General features: G+C 42.9%; 2 protein-coding genes across 6 annotated transcripts in view; one reads left to right on the top strand and one right to left on the bottom strand.

Annotated features, from left to right (window-relative positions):
• Pfkm (phosphofructokinase, muscle) overlaps window positions 1-9,282 on the top strand; it is a 41,392-nt gene extending 32,110 nt beyond the window's left edge. For both annotated transcript variants that reach the window (XM_023567732.2, XM_005006505.4), the window contains 15 exons: window positions 12-107; window positions 335-427; window positions 1,029-1,154; window positions 2,243-2,307; window positions 2,780-2,843; window positions 3,604-3,753; window positions 4,197-4,267; window positions 4,609-4,696; window positions 4,774-4,926; window positions 5,371-5,535; window positions 6,643-6,704; window positions 6,953-7,064; window positions 8,232-8,331; window positions 8,412-8,517; window positions 8,754-9,282. In XM_023567732.2, coding sequence (XP_023423500.1) covers window positions 12-107; window positions 335-427; window positions 1,029-1,154; window positions 2,243-2,307; window positions 2,780-2,843; window positions 3,604-3,753; window positions 4,197-4,267; window positions 4,609-4,696; window positions 4,774-4,926; window positions 5,371-5,535; window positions 6,643-6,704; window positions 6,953-7,064; window positions 8,232-8,331; window positions 8,412-8,517; window positions 8,754-8,898 — 1,596 coding nt within the window. In that variant the 3' untranslated portion in view covers window positions 8,899-9,282. The remainder of the gene's footprint in view (window positions 1-11; window positions 108-334; window positions 428-1,028; window positions 1,155-2,242; window positions 2,308-2,779; window positions 2,844-3,603; window positions 3,754-4,196; window positions 4,268-4,608; window positions 4,697-4,773; window positions 4,927-5,370; window positions 5,536-6,642; window positions 6,705-6,952; window positions 7,065-8,231; window positions 8,332-8,411; window positions 8,518-8,753) is intronic.
• A 1,559-nt stretch (window positions 9,283-10,841) lies between these two features.
• Asb8 (ankyrin repeat and SOCS box containing 8) lies at window positions 10,842-19,449 on the bottom strand. 4 transcript variants are annotated; one of them, XM_005006503.4, is made up of 4 exons: window positions 19,345-19,449; window positions 16,441-16,604; window positions 14,972-15,076; window positions 10,842-13,227 (listed from the first exon to the last, which is right to left on the bottom strand). In XM_005006503.4, the coding sequence occupies exons 2-4, from the start codon at window positions 16,567-16,569 to the stop codon at window positions 12,595-12,597; spliced, it is 867 nt and encodes a 288-aa protein (XP_005006560.1). In that variant the 5' UTR covers window positions 16,570-16,604; window positions 19,345-19,449; the 3' UTR covers window positions 10,842-12,594. The 4 variants fall into 4 exon arrangements, with proteins under 4 accessions (XP_005006560.1, XP_003475882.1, XP_005006559.1 ...); XM_003475834.5 differs by having other exon boundaries at window positions 16,441-16,600; window positions 19,345-19,447; XM_005006502.4 differs by lacking the exon at window positions 19,345-19,449 and adding an exon at window positions 18,997-19,338 and having other exon boundaries at window positions 16,441-16,600.
• Window positions 19,450-21,593: the final 2,144 nt, after the last annotated feature.

The following is a 21,593-nucleotide window of genomic DNA, read 5'->3' on the forward strand; positions in this document are numbered from 1 at the left end:
TTCCTGACCAGACAAGGACCCGGGGTTCTCGTCTCAACATCATCATTGTGGCTGAGGGTGCAATTGACAAGAATGGAAAACCAATCACCTCAGAAGATATCAAGAATGTTAGTATGCATGAAACCAGAGGGGACTTAGCACCAGAGCCCTTCTGGATTCTCAGAAGCCTGGCACTGCATCTCCCCTTGTCCGTCCACATGCTCTGCAGGTCCCAGCCTGTTTTCCTCCCACTAGAAGCTAGTATAAGACAAAAGACTACACCCTCCATGATTTACCTCAGTGACAGCTTGTTTTGTCTTTGTGACACTGTGTGTCCCTTTCTTGGACCTTTCAGCTGGTAGTAACGCGTCTGGGATATGACACCCGGGTCACTGTTTTGGGACATGTGCAGCGAGGTGGAACACCATCAGCCTTTGACCGAATCCTGGTAAGTTAACAGGTCTTTGGCTTTCATGCCTTGAAATCTCCAACCATGTCATTCTGTCCATCTCCTGACATTGGCCATGTTGCCCCTTAACCAGCTTCCAGATTGCAGTCCCTTATTCCATTTCCATACATTTGAGAGATCTCTGTTGCAAAAATGATGGGATTTAAAAAAAATGATGGGAGACTCTAGCTTCCCTAATAGTGAGGACAGATATCCAAGAGCTCTAAACAATAGTGAATTTACTGAGATCTAATCTTGGACAATTTGAACCTTCTTATCCTACTTTCATTAGAAGAGTGGCAACCCACTTCCTGGTTTTATCAATATGAAGGGAGTATTCTTAAACTGGTAGTCCTGCTGATTATTATAGCAGACTTGTTTCTCCGGAACAAGTTAGAATCTTTGGGGTTCTAATGGCAAGAGGGCAGAGTTATAAAGCTGTGGGTGAAACCTGGGCATGGAGGTCAAACCCAATAAGTTCTTGGCTAAAGACTTTAAAAGTGGAATTCAACCCTATGATTTGGAAAGGACATTGGATAGCCTGGCTCTCCAGAATGGGAAAGCTTGATCCAGACTTTCTTTGTTCCCTGGGTTCCTGCAGGGCAGTAGGATGGGTGTGGAAGCAGTAATGGCACTTTTGGAAGGGACCCCAGATACCCCAGCCTGTGTGGTGAGCCTCTCTGGGAACCAGGCTGTGCGCCTGCCCCTCATGGAATGTGTCCAAGTGGTAAGTACTGAACCCAACCCGCTTCTTAGCTGTTCCAAGCCCCTGACTAGAAATTCATGAGAAATGAGACCAACTTCTAAGACCTCTGGCATAGGGCCAGATGGAAAGTCAGACTGGTGTAGCAAGAGACACATGGGGAGAGAATACAGTGGGCTGTAACCACTCTAATTGTAGGACTATGACTTCTCTAAGCCTCAGTTTCCCTATCTGTAAAATGTTCCTAAGGAAGCTAGGAGATCATATCCTTCCTAGTAATGCAACCCATTATCTCATAATATACAGCCTCAAACCCTCTTATTATGTCTTTATTGGAAGAGACGTGAAATATCCCTCTTAATGTTATTAAAAGCAGCAGACTATTACTAAATTCTGGCCAGGTAACTTTTGTCTCTATGAATCTACCATGAATATGTTTCTGTAATAGGTTTATGAGTAATCACTTTGAATGTGGTTATAGAGATTAGAGAGCATATATGTAAAACATCCAGTGCAGTACCTGGAAAATATGCATGCTCAGGAAATGGTGACTTGTACTTTAAAGGAATCACTTGTTTGACACTATAGAGTGAACTTTGTGGCTGGGAGGCTGGTCTGAATGCTCCCCATTTTTTGGCTTGCTTCTCTTTGAAATAGTAGTACCAGTGACCTGCAGCATTGCTTAAGACTGCATCTCTGAACTCAAAAGTCAAGCTCTAATCAGAGAGCAGGAATCTGTGCTTGAGAAACACACAGCAGGAGTCTCTTCCTACTGGGTTATCTCGGGATTTTCTTGTTTTATTCAGTTGTTTAGAGCTGTTTGGAGACCTGGGTGTGGCATGGAGGAAGATGCTATTAATCTGTGTACCCATCCCATTCTGTTCTTAATTCTAATAAATATGGCTCTGCTTTTGCCCTCTCCTCCCATTCATTATTCGGAAAATTAAAGAGAAATAAAGGTATTACTACAAGAGTTTGTGGGAATAGAAAAGGTGGGATGTATAGTAGGCAGAATCCAGGTAAGGCCCAGATACGGGCACTGTGACAGAGATGGAAACGCAGCTGTCTAGAATCCTGCCCTGAGTCAGAACTGTTGCTGTGCTCCTCCCCAGACCAAAGATGTGACCAAGGCCATGGATGACAAGAGATTTGATGAAGCCATGAAGCTGAGAGGCCGGTGAGGAAATGACAAGAAACTTGCTAGATTCAGAAATCAGATATCAGAATGAAACCAAAACTTTATAATCCCAGATCCCAAATATGAGCTTTTGCTTCCACTTCAGCTTTTATTGTCTCTGCAACAATTTCTTCCTCAAGGAAATTAGTTGAGAAGTGACCAGGAGGTCAGTTCATCCCAGGATCAGCTTTTCACAATGTTATTTCTAGATGCGGGCTGCAGCTAGATCTTAAGTTTCTCTAGACAAGGGACAGTTGCTTGTGGTGCTGCGGAGAAGAGTGCCAGGGAGTGTTTGATGAATGAATGGCCACTTTAGAGCCCATGTCCAGTCCCTACTGTCCCTCAGTTATATCCTTAGAAGTTTGTCTTATAGAACATCAGACTGGGACTAGATCTTTGGACCAGAATCTTTAAGGCAGCTGGCTGTGAGGAACAGCCTGGAGACTAACGTCTCTCTTTATAACTTTTACAGGAGCTTCATGAACAACTGGGAGGTATACAAGCTCCTGGCGCATGTCAGACCCCCGGTCTCTAAGGTACTGCAGTCTTTCCTTTTCTCTTGGCCTTCTGCCTTCCTCGGTGTCTTTATGAAGTAGTACCCTGAATCTGTGCAACCCAAGCCTTACCAGTCTCTTTTCGCCAAATCTGTCATCCTCAGTGTTGTGTCCCTGGCTGCACTATGATAACTTTGTCTTAACCACTCCATATACCAGCCATGAGTTGTTGGTGTCCTGGATGTCCCTAACCCAAGACTTACACCCAGCTCAGGACCAGCAAGATAGCATGTGAAGAACAGAGAAGAGGGCTTATGTGCGTTATCTTCTAGGAATAATCACATCTAAGTCTGTCTGAGTCACCTTTTCCATTAGAGTACTGATTCTTAATATTTACTATACATCAGAATTACATGGCTTGCTTCTTAAACATGCAGATGCCCTTCAGAGGGGATCCAGCTCTGGGGCAGAGGATAAGAATAGGCTGGTTTAACAAGCTCCCCACGTGGGTCATGACTCAGTGGTCCAAGATCACATTTTGGGAAATACTGCTCTGGGAGGTCCCTTATTTGTTATGTAGTGATATCATGAATCAGAGACAGCAGCTTTTATTTACTAAATTGTTGTGAAGAATTTTGCTTCTGTGGTGTGAGAGACAGCAGCTGTACTCGCATCCCCTGGAAAAAGGATGTGCACTATCTTAGGAAGATGTCCTGATCTTAGTACAGGCTAGGCTCCAGGTTCTGCCTCTCTTATTGACCTCTTTCTCCCATTATCCCCTTCCCTTGCTTTTTCCTTATAGAGTGGTTCATTCACAGTGGCTGTGATGAATGTAGGGGCCCCAGCTGCAGGCATGAATGCTGCTGTTCGCTCCACCGTGAGGATTGGCCTGATCCAAGGCAATCGAGTGCTGGTTGTACATGATGGCTTTGAGGGCCTGGCCAAGGGTCAGGTATGGGGACTCCACGGGCACATACTATGCGAAGATGGGGCAGTCCTGGGGAAGATCAGTGTAGCAGGAGTCACTAGTCCATTTTCTTGCTTCCCTGTCTCATATTGCTTCTCTGTCCTCTCGCAGGGTTGAAATGGAAGCAAATATTTAATTTTAAGAGAGTAAGGACAAGCAGGAGTGCTGGAACAAACCTTTTGCAAACATTGTGTCTTAATTCCCTATCTCAAAGCTCAGCACAGCCTCTGGCATACGTAGGTGCTTAATATTTCTGAATGAAGAACAGAGGTGGAAGCAGTTCAGTGTGTGAAGAAAAGGCAATACCTGCTGTCCCTCTTCCAATGAAGGGGACTCTAGAGAGTGGGGCCAGAGTCCAAGGAGTGTTTCAGTTCCACACAAGCTTTGGTACCCTAGCTGCAGTGTGAACTGTGTGACTTCTCCTGCAGATTGAAGAAGCTGGCTGGAGCTATGTTGGAGGCTGGACTGGCCAAGGTGGTTCCAAACTTGGGACTAAAAGGCAAGTGGCACTATAGGAATATCTTCTCCCAGTCACCTCTCCAAGATGTTTCTTGAATGTAGGCATCAACTCATTAGGTCAGGGCCTGCTTCCAGTACCCCTGTGGTGTGGGTGTTGCCCCCTCCAGCTTATAGTGGCTTCAGTGAGGGGAGACAGGTTTATGCACACATTTTACAGTAGTTCTGACCTTGGCATCCCCAGTATGTATGTATCCTTAGATCAGGGTGAGTGGTGGAAGAGAGTAGAGGATTCAAGTCAAGATATTATAAAATACCTTCTAACTCTGTTCTCCCAACCTTGTCTTTTCTCCAAATTCCCACTCTTTCCACTGGTAACACTAGGACACTACCCAAGAAGAGCTTTGAGCAGATCAGTGCCAACATAACTAAGTTTAACATTCAGGGCCTTGTCATCATTGGAGGCTTTGAGGTGAGTTCCCCCACTGTTGCTTCCTCTTTTCCTCCACCTTTGCCCTGTGCCTACTCCTGCTGTGCTCTTCTTCTCAGGCATACACAGGGGGCCTGGAGCTGATGGAGGGCAGGAAGCAGTTTGATGAGCTGTGCATCCCATTTGTGGTCATTCCTGCCACAGTCTCCAATAATGTCCCTGGCTCTGACTTCAGCGTGGGGGCAGACACAGCACTCAATACCATCTGCACGGTGAGAGCTCACCACCGCTTTCCATTCCATTGGTAGGGATCAAGTGTGGAAAGTGAGCTACTTTTTTTTTGCAGGGTCGGGGGAGGGTACCAAAGAAGTGGCAATATTTGAAAAATGGCTCTTCAAGCCAGGCATTCATACAAATGTTAATAACATTCATTCTCCATACCTAGAAATGTATTAAATGTTACCATATTTTTTTCGTTTGTCTCCTGAGGCCATTATTTTCCTACTTTGGGCAATGTTAAGGTGAGGCATAGCTTTCTTTCTTCCATGGTATGGTTGGTGAATACTCTCCATCCTGTACCAGAATGAGAACTTCATGGGGTCTCAGGGACCTGCTGCCTGGGAGAATATAGATCTAGAATTAATGGGAAGGGCTGAAGAAGTGGCACAAATCAGACCCCTGACCTCACCTTTCTGACTACCCTGTTGTCTTTGCAGACATGTGACCGCATCAAGCAGTCTGCAGCGGGCACCAAGCGCCGGGTGTTTATCATCGAGACTATGGGTGGCTATTGTGGTTACCTGGCCACCATGGCAGGACTGGCAGCTGGGGCCGATGCTGCTTACATTTTTGAGGAGCCCTTCACCATTCGAGACCTTCAGGTAGATGGACAACTAATGCCTGCTAAGTAGGCTGTCTCCTGCCCCAGTCTGGCCCCCAGCTGTCCCCTCAGTCACCAAAGCTATGAGGGCTCAAAATGAGGACGGTGCAGATTGTTTCTATGTTCAATTTTTATTTATAACTTCACAACATCCATGTAAAGAAGATAGCATCTCCAAATTGCAGATAAGAAGGGTTTGGAGATGTTAAAATTTTTTTATAAATTCCTAAATAAGCAGATGGTTCAGTTGCTTGAGAAAGTCGATGGCCTGTTCCATCATGCTACGTTTCTCAGTTTCCCTCCCTTCCAATTCATTTTTGGGGGAGATATCTTTTCACCTCTGGGGTAGGACTCTTGATTTGTATTTCACAGAGGGGATGTATGATCTTACTTTCCCAGATGCCAATTCATTGGGGGATTAGAGAGCCACAAAGTGGAGGTTTAGCAGTAGCTTTAGTACATCTCTCATCTGTGATCCCAGCAGCCTCTGCCTGGAGCAGAGGTTGGGAGTCTGCCTCATTCACACCCAGCTCAGAGCTCAAATGAAGAAATATATTCTGTGCAGATCAATCACTGCTTTACATACGAGCAATCCAGTAAAGACTGACAGCCTGAATAGAGTCAGCTCTCGGAGTGAAAGGGAACTGGAAGGCCCTGGACAGAAGGGATCAGACAGGGTGAGAGCTGGAAACTGACAGTTACTGTGGCTGTCTCTTCAAGTTCTGCCTTTCAGTCCTTTTTATTCCACATTAAATAACCCTTTTCTTCTGTTTTGGGTATTAGGGATTGAACCCAGGGCTTCTGTACTGAGCTACATCCCCATCCTTTTTAAAAAATTTTGAGACAGGGTCTTGCCAAGTCACTAGTTGCCCAGGCTGGGCTTGAACTTGTGATCCTCCTGCCTCAGCTTCCCAGAGTTCTAGAATTACAGGCGTGCACTGCCATGCCTGGCTCATACTAAACTTCTTAAAGGACTTAGGCACAACTCAAGCCAAGATTGTAAGCAGCTGTCCTCTGAGTCCCTTCCCCTGTGGGAGACAAGGATTAATGCTGTTGCTCAAGCTTATCCACTGCTGGCTAGACTTAGGATCTACCGTTTCATTTTCAGGCGAATGTTGAACATCTGGTGCAAAAGATGAAAACAACTGTGAAAAGAGGCTTGGTGTTAAGGTACCTCATCCCCAGTTTGTTCCTAAGTAAAGAAAAAAAATAGGTTTTGGCCCTAACCCAAAGCATGGATCTACAATTGGGACACCCTGAGAAATCTGTAGATGCAAAGAGAGGTGACAGCGTATTCCCTGAACCCCAGGAGAGGGTAAAAAAAATAAATAAATAAAAAGAGAAACAGAATCTGTCAAGGCAGAGAGAGAGGCTGGGGAGAGATCCAGAGTGATAGGCTTTTGGTTTCTGCCTGGCAGGAACGAGAAGTGCAATGACAACTATACTACCGATTTCATCTTCAACCTGTACTCTGAGGAGGGGAAAGGCATCTTCGACAGCAGGAAGAATGTGCTTGGCCACATGCAGCAGGTAGGGAAGACACCCCAGTGTTGCCTGCACCAGCGAGCCACGTCGCCAGCAGCCCTAGAGGCTCCTATTGGCCTCCAATCTGCTGGAGGTTTAGCACCACCCTAAAGCAGGGGTCAGCAGCAGTCTCTTACAGTCATAGACCTAAAGCATTACTGGAAATGGCTTTAGATATACTGTGGTTCATCTTTATTTAGGGAAGGTCCTCAGCCTTGGCATTGGTGCCATTTGGAGCAGGATAATTCATTATTGTGGGTGCAATCCTGTGCACTGTAGAATGGTCTAGCATCCCTGTACTCTACTCACTAGATATACTTTTCTCCTTCCCCAGTTTTAACAAGAATGTGTCCCCAAATATTGCCAAATGCCCTCTGAGGGGTAACACTTTCTCCATTTGAGAGCTACTGATTTAGAGAAGGAAAATGAGGTCAGGGAGGAAGAGTAATTTTTTTAGGGCCACCCCTTAAGCTTGGATTGCAGCTAGAATGAACTGGGTTTGATGCTTTTCCCATCACACCATTTGGCCTTTCGTGAAGAACCTATTGGATGAGTACAGGTGTTGAGCTCTATCTCCACTAACTGCGATTTTGAAGGAAAGAACTTTTCTGTCATGAACACTCGATCTCATAGGCCTCATTCACAAGTGGCACTTGAAGTCTGAGACCCTGCTCCATCCCCAGTGTCCTCAGCTGGTGCCTCTTCAACACTGACCAGTGAATCCCTAATATGTGTGTCTCAGTTTGAATGAACTTGCCAGCAAGCACCTGCAAGAATGGGATATATTACTGGATGAATATGAAGCCCTGTTTTCTGTTTTCCTTCTTTGCCACTTTCCTACTTTCTCTTAGTTTGGAGAAGGTCTGTGTGATGTTTCGTATTATTCTGAGGTTCTACCAAGGGCTGCTAGATTCGGCCACAAAGAACATCTTTTATGTGATAATGTGACAGACAAAAGCTCTTAGGCTGAAGAGGGGTAGGGAACTGACCTGGTGGCCAATGGGACTGAAATGGAATCTGTGGAGTTAAAAGAGAGTTGTGGATTCAATCATTACTTACTCTTTCTCTTGTTAAGTGGCCAGTTTATCATAGATCTACATACTATTGTAGGTGTTCTTTCATAGACTTTTGGATTCTTATAAACCTTCCCAATTTTTATAAATCTTTTTCCAGGGTGGGAGCCCAACTCCCTTTGACAGGAATTTTGCTACTAAGATGGGTGCCAAGGCTATGAACTGGATGTCTGGGAAAATCAAAGAGAGTTACCGTAATGGTAGGTGGGGTAAAAGGGTGCACCCCTCTAGAGAGGCTGGCTACCCAGCAAAGCAGCTGATGGACCCTCCTTTATTGCAGGACGGATCTTTGCCAATACTCCAGACTCAGGCTGTGTCCTGGGGATGCGTAAGAGGGCCCTGGTCTTTCAACCAGTGACTGAGCTAAAGGAACAAACAGATTTTGAGTGAGTACTTATTTCTGCTTTCTAGGGTGCTCTTCTACCTGTTAGTTTAAGCTCTATTTTCTTCTACCTGTCTTCAATGCTTTTCTTATAGGACTAACACCTGTCAACCTACCCACTTCAGGTCTGAGGACCATTACCTAAATCCAACTTCTTCTGCCCAGTTTCTTCCCATGAATTTTTAGCAGAAGTTGATGGGAGTGCTAAAAGATGGTGTCATCTGCCTCATTTCTTTGTAGGCACCGAATTCCCAAGGAACAGTGGTGGCTGAAGCTAAGGCCCATCCTCAAAATCCTAGCCAAGTATGAGATTGACTTGGACACTTCTGAACACGCCCACCTGGAGCACATCTCTCGGAAGCGGTCTGGAGAAGCTACTGTCTAGACCTATGTGGAGTGAGGGGAACACATTATCTGGTCATGGTCAGCTCACCCCCTGCTAGATTCAAATCCACATTTTGTTAGTGTTTTAGCTCTTTTTCATTAGGTCTCCTTTTATCCTGCTACCATGATCAGCTCTGGCCAGGAACTAGGGGAAGGCACAGTGAATGGAGTCTCCTAGATAGAATTTACTATTATTTCCACCCCAGCTTCATCGGTTATACAGGCTGTGTTCCTCTACCACTACTGCTAGGTGTCAGCTACCCAAATTTTCCTAAAACTAAGCTTTATTTATTTCTTTGTGATAACAAAGAGTCTTAGTTCCTCTACTACTTTTACCACAAGGGCAAACTGTAACTACACTAATAAAGGCCAGCTGGTCACTGTGCTTTTGGTTCTGCTGTTATCTTCTCAAGTGAAATGTAACCCTGTCGCCCTCTGCGCCACACCTCCCCAGACAGAACTTCTGGGAAAACAGCCCACAAGATTATCCTGTGCACTTTTCGCTGCCCATTGGATTATTTTTCTGCAGTATCTCTTGGCTGTTCACAGTGTCTCAGGACACAGTATATTGGCCCTCGTCCTCATCCCACACCAGTCCTGCCTGCATCTCCTGCAGCCGAGAGGACCCTCCTGTCTCCCTTAAGCATAATGTTTCTCTTCTTTTCCTATACTCATTGCCCAGGGTTGTGTTTTTTCCAGCCATTCCACAGTCTCTGTTCTTTCAACACCCCCCATTTCCCCCAATCCAGAGCTTTTCCTTCTCAACTTTTCTCCTATACTGCTTCCTGGATGAAAGCCAGACTGCATCTCATAGAACATTCATGGGAAATGTAAATTTTGAAATCCTGAAAAATGCAGACAAACCAATCCTGGACTGGCTCGGTGGGTTGGTTGGAGAGATCTCACTTTTCACTCAGCATCGTGCTCTTCTGTTCCACAGCAGCTACTACTTCCTCATTATTGAAATGCATGTGGAAGGCTGTTGGTCCTCAGTATTGGGGGCTCAGACAGTACCAGAGGTTGATGGGAGGCTGCCCAGTCTTAATGCCAGGTTAAGATTAGCCTCCAGTAACCAGACTGTAGCTCTCAGCACAGGTATGTACCTTCCCAAGTTTTCTCACTTGCCTGATGAAATAGGAAAATCGAGTTTTAAACCATTAATACAATTCTTAGTCAGAGAAGGCTTATGCAGGAGCCTGCAATTAATACAGCCAAACATGCTTTACAGTTCTTTATGGGGAAGAGAAATTAATAGTAAACACCAAGTGCTTTGTTAGGCATTTTATATGTTATCATTGAATCCTAAAAATAGCTTTATGGGGAGAGTGGTGACACTTCAGAGACAAGGACATGGGCTAAGGGTAATGAGGTACTGTTTCCCAAGTCTCATAGTCTAATAAAATTGAGAATCAAACAGTTCTAATTTCAAAGCCCATTTCAATTCCCTACCATGCTACCTCAAATCCAAAAAAACCATAAAGGCTATGAGGATAAAGGTAAACGTTGAGCATTTTACTTATTTACGGTGCAAAGCACTGAGCCCAGGGCCTTTACACAGCTGTATCTCCAGCCCTTTTAAAGACAGGGCTTAGAGTCCTGAATTGTCCAGAATGGGCTTATATTTATGATTCTCATTGTCTAAACCTTCCAGAGTACTGGAATTGCAGCATGCCAGACTTCAAGCATTTTAAGTGCTGCTATTAATTTATAGGTTTTCTTTTCTATCTTTAATCCTAGAGCAGTTTCCTTGTGAAAATGATGAGGGAATGGGTAGCTAGGTGACAAGTTAATCACAGAAGAAAAATGTCACTGTGTGAACAGTAAAATGATTTAGGGTCATAATATGATCTGAAGGAAAAACAGTGAAGAACACTTAGAAACAAAACTCATTTAAGTACATGCCATTCCCTAGAACCAACAAGAAAGGTGAAATTTTAAGGTAAGTGGGGTTGAAGCACACAATTTATTAGCCATCAATGAGTGATTAGGAAGTAACAGAGAAAAAAGTAAAATCCTTTGTCACATGGAGAAAGTATTTTCCCTTTCCAGACTATAACCAGTGTCTGTGATGAGAAATGAAATAGTATCTAAAGCGGTGTGCTGAGGTCCACTTTGGCCATCTTAAATTAGTCTCTGGAAGTAGAAACCAGATCTTAGTACAGTATTTAAAAAATTTTCCTAGGTGGCTTTAATAACTAAGCTGGAATACCACCGTTTAAAGCAGTGGATCTCATTTCTGGCTACACACTAGAAACATCTGAAGAAACTTAATAACCCATTCCTACCCAGGAGATAATCTAAACAAGTGGTATGGGGTAAAAATCGCAAGTGTTTCTTTTTTTTTAAAAACTTCACTAGTGGCCTTATGTGCAGCTTGGCAGGGAGCATAAAAGAAGGGGAGGCTTCTCAAATACTCTGCCCAGGCCTTTCTGTCCTTGCCAGAGTATCACTGTTGATGGCAGAGAAGTTGCCATAAAAAGATATACTCAAAAGCCAGAGAATAAAGAACTTTTTATAAACAGCAAGAGGAGAGAATGGAAAAAGTAGAAACAGTAGAAATTGGCAAACTTCTTTTTAGAGCTTTACTTTCATTTTTTTAAATGAGCAAAAGACAAAAGCAGACATAGTTTTTCAATTAGCAGCAGATCCCATTCATTTTGTTTGTAGTTCTCAACCAGCTTTTTAAAAAAAGGTCAAATTTGCATATAGGTCATCTAAGATCAGTAACAACTTGATCTAGTTTAGGAAAATGAAGTGTTGTTGAGTATTATTCACTGACACAGATCTTGGTGGGCCATCTCAAGAGAAGCTTTCATATGTTTCTTGCCCAGTCCCTTCCCAACTCTTCCTCCGAAAACAATGCCTTTTATTCAAAATCAAAGTTCCCAAGACAATGGAAATTAAAAACAGCTCCAATCATTCAATAGAGGGAGTTTTCCATAGTGAATGAAGAAGACCCATGGGAAATGTAGCCCAGCCCATCCTCCCTCGACTTCCACTGAGGGGCAGAAAATGTCGCAAACTGGCTTTCAGAAGAGAAAGTCATTTTAGAGTGGCTGAGAACTCTTAGTTCTTAGGACTGCTTACAATCTGTTCTCTTCAGTGTGGAAAGCAGCAAGATGCCTTTGTGAAATAACACAGCTAAACAACCTTAATCTTTTCTGAATGCACAATTTTGAATCTGAACTCCAACAGGAGTTGGAGTAACTTCATCTTTAGGACACGATTACTATTATCTGAATCTGTGATTTTCTTCTTCACATACCAGTTAAAAAGCTTAGAAAGGATTCCCTTGAAATGTTAAACCATGCCCCCCCCACTACCCAGGAAAATCACACACGTATTCTTTAAACACATTTCACCTGCCTAGAGGAATTTGACTGCACTCTTGACTCTTTCCCTAAAGCGGTAGTGGAGGGGGAAGACTTCTTCTTTTGCAGGAGTGCAATATTAAAAAAAAAAAAAAGCGAAGTAGGCAATAAACAGCACACAAAAGTGAGGGATTTTTTTGGTTTGGCTACTTGATAATAGGGAGGAGAGGTGGTGTGAAAGTTAGTACTGTGACATATTGCCTTGAAGTTTATGAACTGCACTACCAGAACAAATGCTTTTCTGTTTTCCATGAAAGAAAGATGGTACTGCAGGGGAAAACCTCACCCAGAATTGTCTGCATGGTGGTGCAAGTGTTTCCTCTGGGCTATTCTACAAGTAACAGATATTCCTTCAAAGAAGCTGGCAGTGGAAGGCCCTTCACTGCATCTGGCAGATACTGGAGTCCCAGGCTACGGCGCACAGCATAGCGTGAGAGAGTTTTTAGAGTTCCTGGGGCCGAACACAGCACAGTCAGTTTTTCACACAGCTGCTGGTCTTTGGCCACCTCTCGTGGCATGGTGCCATTTTTCCTTAATTCAAAGTGTCCCACAGCTCTGTGCAGAAGCTCAAAGCAGGAGTCCTCTTTCTGTGTTCCAAGTCCCCTCACTAGCAGAGCCACGAGGCGGGAGATGGGCGTCTGGCCTTTTAGGTTGATGACTCTGACCTCCGCACCATAATCAAGGAGGATGCTGACACTCTCAAGATTTCCTTTCATGGCAGCCCAGCTGAGTGGTGTATCGTTGTTGTAATCCAAAGCATTGACAGAGGCTCCACTCTCTAGGAGAGCCCGCACACACTCAGCATTGTTCTTGAAGGCAGCCCAGTGAAGGGGGGTGTCTCTGTTGCCATCTAGAGCATTGGGGTTTGCACCATACTCCAACAGCACCTCCACACAAGCTTCATCTTTTTCTGCTGCATAGTGGAGGGCTGTTCGATTGTAACCATCTAGGGCATTCACCTGTAAGAAAGGAGGAACTAAATTAACAGTAGATAAAACTATTGAGAGGAAAAAAAAAAAGGAGGAACAAGGAACATTTGCAGTGCAATGCTCTGGGCAAGACAATCCAAAAGCAATTCCCAGGGAATCTTAGTGATCAAGATACAGACATGAAAGGAGCTAAGAGAAAGTGGAAAACCACTGGCCCAAGACAGTAACCCTACTATGTGCACTGACCAGCAGGTCTGCCTTATTTAGGGTGTTGCCGTATATCACTCACTTCTCTTTATATTAGAATCTCCACCACAGAGGAAGGAGTCGAGCAGGAAAAGATGAAGTTCAAGTCTTTCAAACTACTCTGAAAAAGTCCACGGAGCTGCTTGAATACTTACAAGTTTTCTGTATTACTGTATTTTTCCTATGCCACTTGTTCCTAATGTTCCAAAATGAAAAATAATGAGGCCAAACCTCTGCCCACACACTTTTGCTATGTTCTTGAACCATGCTTAAAATGCTAAGTCAGCCCTTTGCAAAAATATACTGTGTGTTAACAAGAGAACCCAGCAAAAAGCATGTGAAGGCATGAACACTAATCCTCCAACACGGAAAAGCAGCCAGCTTGCTTCAAGTTACTATCCCCTGTAATTTTTTAATTTCAGATCCCCAAATGTATAACAGCATATTATCTTCTCCCATAAAATGCAATAGAGCAAAACTGAAACATTTAAGTGAGTTCAATTTTTATTTGGCTAAATCTCTCCCATCCTCCCCTGCCTTGATATTTTCATTTTGATCACTCATTTTAATCACTTAAGGGTATAATCAATTTTTACTTCAGAGTCACTCACCACTGAAGTCATGGAATGGTTAGTGACAAGCAAAGAGCAGCATAGCTGTGTGGAGATGACAATGGCAGGGCCTGGCCCCGGGGACTTACTGGCCCATGTGTTGGCACTGTGCACTGGCTTCCTGATTTGTCTGACTGAGTTAGCACTTCAGCATACACATCTTCAAGGCGGCTTGCAAATACTCAAAACTGTTAGCTTACTCGTTTAATACACATCCACTTAGCAATTACTACATGCTGTGTTTCAAACACTTTATAACCTATGAAAAAGATGTCATCTTTTATTTTCTAACAGATGGGAAAACTGACACAAAGAAGGCTAAAGGAATGTGCTCCAGATCACACAGTTGAAAGAGAACTGTAACATGAATCCCATGAAATATGAATGCAGATTCTGTTGCTTTAATTATTCATTATATTATGCTGTTTTGTGTCTACTTCCCAAAAGTTAATTTTTGGTATTTATCTTATTAAAAGTAAGCCAAAAAGATATATAAAAAACAGGGGAGATATAAAACCTTTTTGGAGCCATGGACAGAATAAAGAAAAGAAAGGAAAAGGAATGAAACCCTTAAGATTATTTTATAGATTTACTGTTACATTTCCCCTTTAATATCAGCTATGCCAATTTTTTTAGTAGTTGCTGTTTTGAGACAGTGTCTCACTATGTAGTTCAGGCTGGCCTTAAACTCACTGTGTGGCCCATGTTGGTTTTGAATTTGCAGTGATGCTCCTGCCTCAGCTTCCTGAGTGTTGGGATTATAGGCATGTGCCACCACACCTGGCAAAGCTATGTCAATGTTAACATGAGTTACAAGGTCAGAATGGAAGTACAAAGAGAAATTCTAAGGAAATATAAAGCTCAGATTTTCATGAATTTCTAATGTGACAATTCATGTCACATGTTGAGACCATTACCTCAGCTCCTTTTTCCAGGAGTAACTCCACACAGTCAGCATCTGATACCATGCAGGCACAGTGCAGGGGCTTCAGGGTGCCATGGGTGCAGTTCACATCTGCTCCCTACAGGAAGAAGGACACTTCATTCAGTGTGTTCATTTCTGGCTCACTCAGCAAGATAGACTCTGATCTGGAGGAAAAGCCCTAACTTTGACTAGGCTGTAAATGTACTACTGTTGCCTGGCTTCTATTTTCATTAATTAAATAATATATTAAAATATTAAATAATATTATAATGTCATTGTCTAAGCCAGAGGAAGGAAAGGAATTGTCAGTTCCTAAGATCAAGTTATTAAGTTTCTCCACAAATTAGCCTGCCAAGATGATCACTTATATACCACAGAGGACATCAATTTATGTGTAAAAGCTATAAGAATCTTATTATCAGGCAGGAAAGCTGGGTAAGTGATCTACTTTCTGTGTCTGCCATGTTCTGAAAAAAGTCATGAGTCTGTCAGACTGTCAGAACTGGCATGCATGCTCTTTTTGCCATTTAATGAATGACTTGACAGTCCCTAGCAGTGGGGTGATCTTAATGTTATTTTTATTTATAAATATCAATAAGATTATCTATTAGTCTCAGCATTCTCTGCCACCTATTCCAAATCAGGAGCTTGTATTCCTAATATGAAGATGAAGATACCAGTCAGACCAAAGTCACCAAATGACTCAGCAGCAGAGCTACAATTAGAACGTGACAAAGTTGCGACTGCTGAATCTTCTGATTCCACTTTTGCTGAGAATAAGCTCACACTGTGCACCCTCCTCCTGCAGCAGTGCCATGGGCTCAGCCATATAAACCAAAATCCTAAAGTCATTAAAGATGGTTACATTTTCTAGCGGAAAAGAATCTTTGTAACTTCTTTTTAACAGGAATAACAGAATAGGATATAAAAGATCTAGGATACTAGTCATATAACAGAATTATTGAACAGTGGTAGCAAAATACCAGGTAAAGTGTTGTCCTCATTTGCAATTACCATTGTTTTAGAGGTGAGTGTTCTCTTCCAAATACAACTGGCAGCTGTTGTAAGATAGAAGGAAAGTGAACTCCTTCCACAGTTATCACATGCAGGTTTGGAGAACAACTTACAAGGCTCTGAAAAACACCTCTGCTTTGTTTACCCTCTACTACCCTTAGTAAGACACGTACAGAAGACTTCGCATTCAATAATTCCATATGCGTCATAGAGTGGTTTTACAATGAGACTAAGGTTATCTAGACTATATTTCATAATGAAAACTATCAGATACATAGAGCAAGCAAAGGAAAATGGAGAGGAAAATATATTTTAATAGTCAAAATTACATATTTAAAGAGTATTAAGACTGTGATCTTGTGCTAAGTCAAAGTTGCAAATCTATAATCTTTTAGGATTTACCAGCAATTTTCCCATTTCCCCTCCACAGGGACACAGCACACTCACCCCTCTGATGAGGTCCTCTACATTATCATGAGGGAAGGAACGGATGGCAGCAATGGTCCGGATTAAGCGTTCTGAGAGAGAGTATTTGCTCTGAATGCTCTGCATAATATACCACATACTGGAACTCATCAAGGCTCAAAGTGTATTCACATGCTCCAAACTGCCTGAAACAAAGAAGTTTTAGGCATATACCATAACACTGAGCATATCTGTCTTTAGGCGTAAGCATTCTCTGAGGCCTTTCCAATATTAAAAGCAGACATCAAGATTAGTGATTAATGGCATTTCTGTAATCCTAGGAAGTTAGTTTGTAATAGTTTCTAGGGTGCTGAGTAGACCTGTATGCAAATGCTCTAGGCTAGCATAATATTTCTCTGAAAAGTATGATACTAAAACCTCCATGAGGCTGTGTGGTTTACAAGATTAGTTAAGGAACGGAATTTTTTTCAAGCCAGAAGATAACCTTAAAACATTATGAATTTTTGCTATTTGTTATTTATTATCAACATCACCTTTAAGTTATTTATTATATTTGCCTTATGATACAGTTATGTACATATATGTTCCTCCATCTAAACTGTTATCAACTAGAAGGGAAGATCTTTGTTCTCTACTTTTTTGTTCATATAAGTATAGGTCATTATCAAACATTCGTTGGTTGACTGAGTCAAAGGTATAGAAGTGATTGTTACCTGTGAAAAGAGGGAAAAGTTAGGAAACAAATATATCTATCTCAATGATAAAGTGTCTGTGAAAGATTTTCAAATGTTTTCAAAGAAAAACAGGAAAATCTGAAGTAATATTTTAAAATAAGGAAGAAAGTAGAAGTATAACTATTATGGAATCATCTACTTAAAATTAGAAAAACAAAGTGAATTTCACACCAATGAACACTTTGAATTTTAGGAAAATATGCAGATTTAAAACGAAAATTTTTTGTTTGTTTTTGGGACCGAGTCTTGCTATATAGTTTAGTCTGGCCTTGAACTCATAACAATCCTTCTGTCTCTGCTTCTCAAGTACTAGGATTACAGACAAGTGCTGTTATGGTTGGCTTAAAAATGAATTTAGAATGTTAAAAATTGGCAATTCATGACAACTGAGAAATAGATTTGGGTAAGTATGTTTCAACCACAATATGGCTGAGTTTTAGGATGACAGAACAAAATACTATAATGCAATATTCTTGAATTCAAATATGATAAAATGTTTGACTAACAAGATTCTAGTTAGGGAACATTTAAAGTTGGGTGGTTCAGTTCTGAGAAAAAGTACATATTAAGAACTGTAGAGAGAGCGGACATGGTGGCGCACACCCACAGTCTCCATATGTGAGAGGCTGAGGCAAAAGGATCACTATGAGTTTGAGGCCAGCCTGAACTTATAGTGACTTTGTCTCAAGAAACAAAGTCACATAAACAAAATAACATAAACTGTAGAGAAAATACAATATGTAGCACCAACTCTTTATTTGTAATTGCTGAGGAACCCATATTCTTACTAAAATATAAATTCCTTAGTAGTAAAGATTTTTTCAGTAGTACTGGTCACAGGATAGGTCCTCAACAGGTGTTGAACCAATGTAAAGTGTATTACTTTAAATTCCAATAAATCGAAAATTTCCTCTTAGTAGTAAGCATGTCATGCATATGATGACAACTAAGGGAAAATCTAAAAATTGTCATTTTATAACATAAAAATTGTGCTTTTTTGTGATAGGTAGCTCTTTATACACTTTATGACACATTATAAACTCCACTAAGGGTTTTTTTTTTTTTTTTTGCATCTATTTGCATCTTGTATCTATTTAAAATACACACAGGTCTGGGAGTACACGACAGTGGTAGCATTTACAAGGTTGTGGATTCAGTCCCCAACACCTATGTGTATATAAATGCAAACCATAACTCTCTGGTGTGTATATCAACACATGCACAAACGCAACACTTTCTCACATAGCTCAAATTCCTTAAAGGCTTCTTTGAGGAGGAGGGGCAAAGGTCCTTTCGAGTTGGGGATTCCAGGAATGGGGCGGGGGAGGGGGGAGCATCTAAAGTGGGTTTGGAAAAAATATGTTAAAAAAATAAATTGGGCTTGGACAAAGTGCTTCTGTTAACAGTTTCTGGGCCACTATACGCTCCATTCATTTTCAGGGTGATTTTGACCTCCAGGCTAAGAACTCCTGATGGGAGTGTGGCCAGGGGGTCTCTCCTGCTGTCTCAAAGCTCCAAGTGAAAGTGAAACCCTCGGCAGAAGGTCAGCATTCACTGTTTGGAGAGGCCAAGGAAATCTAAATCCATCCTCACTCTAGACAGTAGCCTGTGCACGATTTGACGTGTAATAACCCCTCCCTGTGCTGGTGCTGAGAGCTCCCTCTGTCCGCCACACCCCGTTTCGCTACAGGATTTAAAAGAAAACATCAAAGGTTGTTTGGTTTATGCGAAGCTAAAATTCAAGAGGAAAAGAGAAGGCACTTAATAGCCTCAATAATTCTGAGGCTGGGGGCCTAAGCCTTCACCCCTTCGATAAGCCAGAGGCGCCGGAACTCCATCGCACCTGCTGCGGGAGGGCTCACGGTAGCGTCGTCTTGCCACGGCCAAGGGGGCGGAGGGCAAGCGTACGAAATGCAAGATCGTGTGATGTCACTTTCTGCATAGGCTCCCAACATATCGCAGCAATCCCGACAAGTCTCCCGGCAATAAACGGGAGTTGTGCAATCTGTGTCGTGGGAGCCCCAGGCGCGGCCCAACCCCCTCCCCGATCTCCCCCAAGACCCAGAACGATGTAAAGTCTTGGCCTTCAGAGCTCTCGGGCCTCCGGAGGAGTGGAGGAAGCGTAACTGGGAGTGGTGCACCGGGCTCGCGGCCCTGGCTGCAGATCTTGTGCACAGAGGACCGCACTCACCGAACCGCTGGCTGAGCTGGGTCTGGAAAGCCGCTGTCAAAGTGTAACCCGGAAGCAGAAGCTGGCGGCCGCGAGCGTCCCTGTTTACAGGACGGAAGAACTGAGTAGGAGGGGCGCCTGCGCGCTGGCCAGTCGCAGAAAGTCGAGTGCGCTTGCGCAGACACGGGTAGCACGCTCCGCTCGGCCCTAGCTATCGGCTTTCTACCCTAGCTCAAAAGCTAAGAGCAGTTTTGTACTGTCCCGGTCTCGGGGCCTAGTACTGTCATAGGAAAGAAGCTCACGAACCCTGGCTGTCAGGCCAATTCTATATGGCTGCGCGCCGGCGTGGCCAGGGCCAGGTGCGGGTCCGCCCTATCACTTCTCTGCTACCATTGTCTGCATTGGAGATGAACCCGGGCTTCTCAGTGGCACAGTGGTCCCAAATTCACCATACTAAACACCGCTTTTGTGCACCAACTCCGTACTGGTTCAGTTGCTTAGGAGATTAAACTGTTAGGAGTGTCTGGCAAAGAAAAGAACTAGCAGCATTATTCATGATGTCAAAATGAATCTATACCCCATAGAAACCTCATGGATATTGTCCACCCTCCTTCAAAGTGAACAATAGCCAAGACAGTCTCAGCCACCCAAGAAATGTAGAATTTAAAATGTTGAGGGCTACAAAGAGACCTAAATGTCGTTCATAATTATTCCCACGTAGAGATACATTTCCAAGTAACACACCTTCCAACACAAAGCAAAAACATTTCAAAGTCATTGGCACGTGCTGGTGCAAGAAAAGGTGAAGCAGCCCTCACAAACAGACTGCAAATGCTGTGATCTAACTGGCTGCCTGTTTAACCACGGCGCCCCAGCATCTACTCGCCATAACCTGCTCCATAAAACCAAAATCAGACCAGCTGAGATCAGAGGAGGTTCAGGGTAGTGCACCTGCATAAATGAGGGAATGGGAACTGGTAGTTCTGGACCTGTTTCAAGAATGAACTTTCTCTGAGTGGGGTTTCAAACTCAGGAATTTTGCCACACAATAATGTGTCCCCACTTGCTGCCACCATGCCTTGGTGAGATTGTCCAAGTTTTCAAAAGAAAATGAAATCCAGATTTAAAAAAAAAAAGATTACATCATGGAGGTGGGCTGGCTGAAAAAGAGTGTAAAACTGATGACTGGAACCCCACAAGTAATCAGCCAGGCCAGTAAGGTAGAAGCATCTGAAGCAGTAACAACGAGACAGCAGCTGAATTCTGGAGAACTCTAGCAACAGAAGACCAGTCCCATCCCCCACATCCAGAGGCCAAGCTCTGCACCATGCCCTGCACATCTCTGGGGCTGGGGACCTAAGCCTTCTCCTTCCATGAGCCAGAGGCAAACATGGACATCATCACAGAATCATAAACACCAGAGGAAGGTAGGTTCTTGAGATAGCTATTAGAACCGGCTACATCTAGACAGCATCTCTGAGGAACGGATATCTCCTTTCCTCCTTAAGAGAGGCCTCAATGTGAGTAGTAGAGCTACACATCCTGGGAGGTTGACAGGAATCAGCATAGAAGACAAAATAAAAGAAAAAGAGAAAATGGAGAATGGCAAGACAGAAGAGGTGTGCAGCCCCAGACTCCACAGCACACCAGGGGCAGGCCTGGAACTCAACAAGGTGGATGAAGTTGGAAGTCAAACACTGGACCTTTCTAAAATGATAACAACAGAAGTGAAAAACAAGTGGAAAAGGCTATAGAGAAAATGAACTCTCAGGTACAAAAAGAAATGATGCTTAGAATAAAAAATATTAGATAAGACATAGAATAACAGATAATTTAGAAAAAGATGGAAATAAAAATGCCCAACATAGGAGAGACATGGAATCCATGAAACAGATCCAGAGATCTAGGATACTAAAACCTCCTTTGAAAGTATATGCAACAGATTGAACAAAAGAAAGGATAAAATTTCAGATCTTGAAGACAGAATTGCAGCTAGTGATCATGACAAGAAAGATATCTAAAAAATAGCAAGAGATCATGAGAAACTAATTCAACTGCTACAAGATGAAGCGAAGAATAGTAATACAAGATTGATTGGAGTCAATGAGAAAGCTAGAGACTGCACAAATGCTATAACAATCATAAATATATATGCATCTAATAATACAGGAGCACCCAGTTATATAAGACAGTTATTGGCAGACATGAAAAATCAAATGAGCAATAACATAGCTGTAACGGGAGACCTCAATACCCCATTGTCACAGAGA

This window comes from Cavia porcellus, unplaced genomic scaffold (genome assembly GCF_034190915.1).
Source record: "Cavia porcellus strain 051 isolate PalLab524CR breed Dunkin Hartley unplaced genomic scaffold, mCavPor4.1 scaffold_8, whole genome shotgun sequence".
Taxonomy (NCBI): Eukaryota; Metazoa; Chordata; class Mammalia; order Rodentia; family Caviidae; genus Cavia; species Cavia porcellus.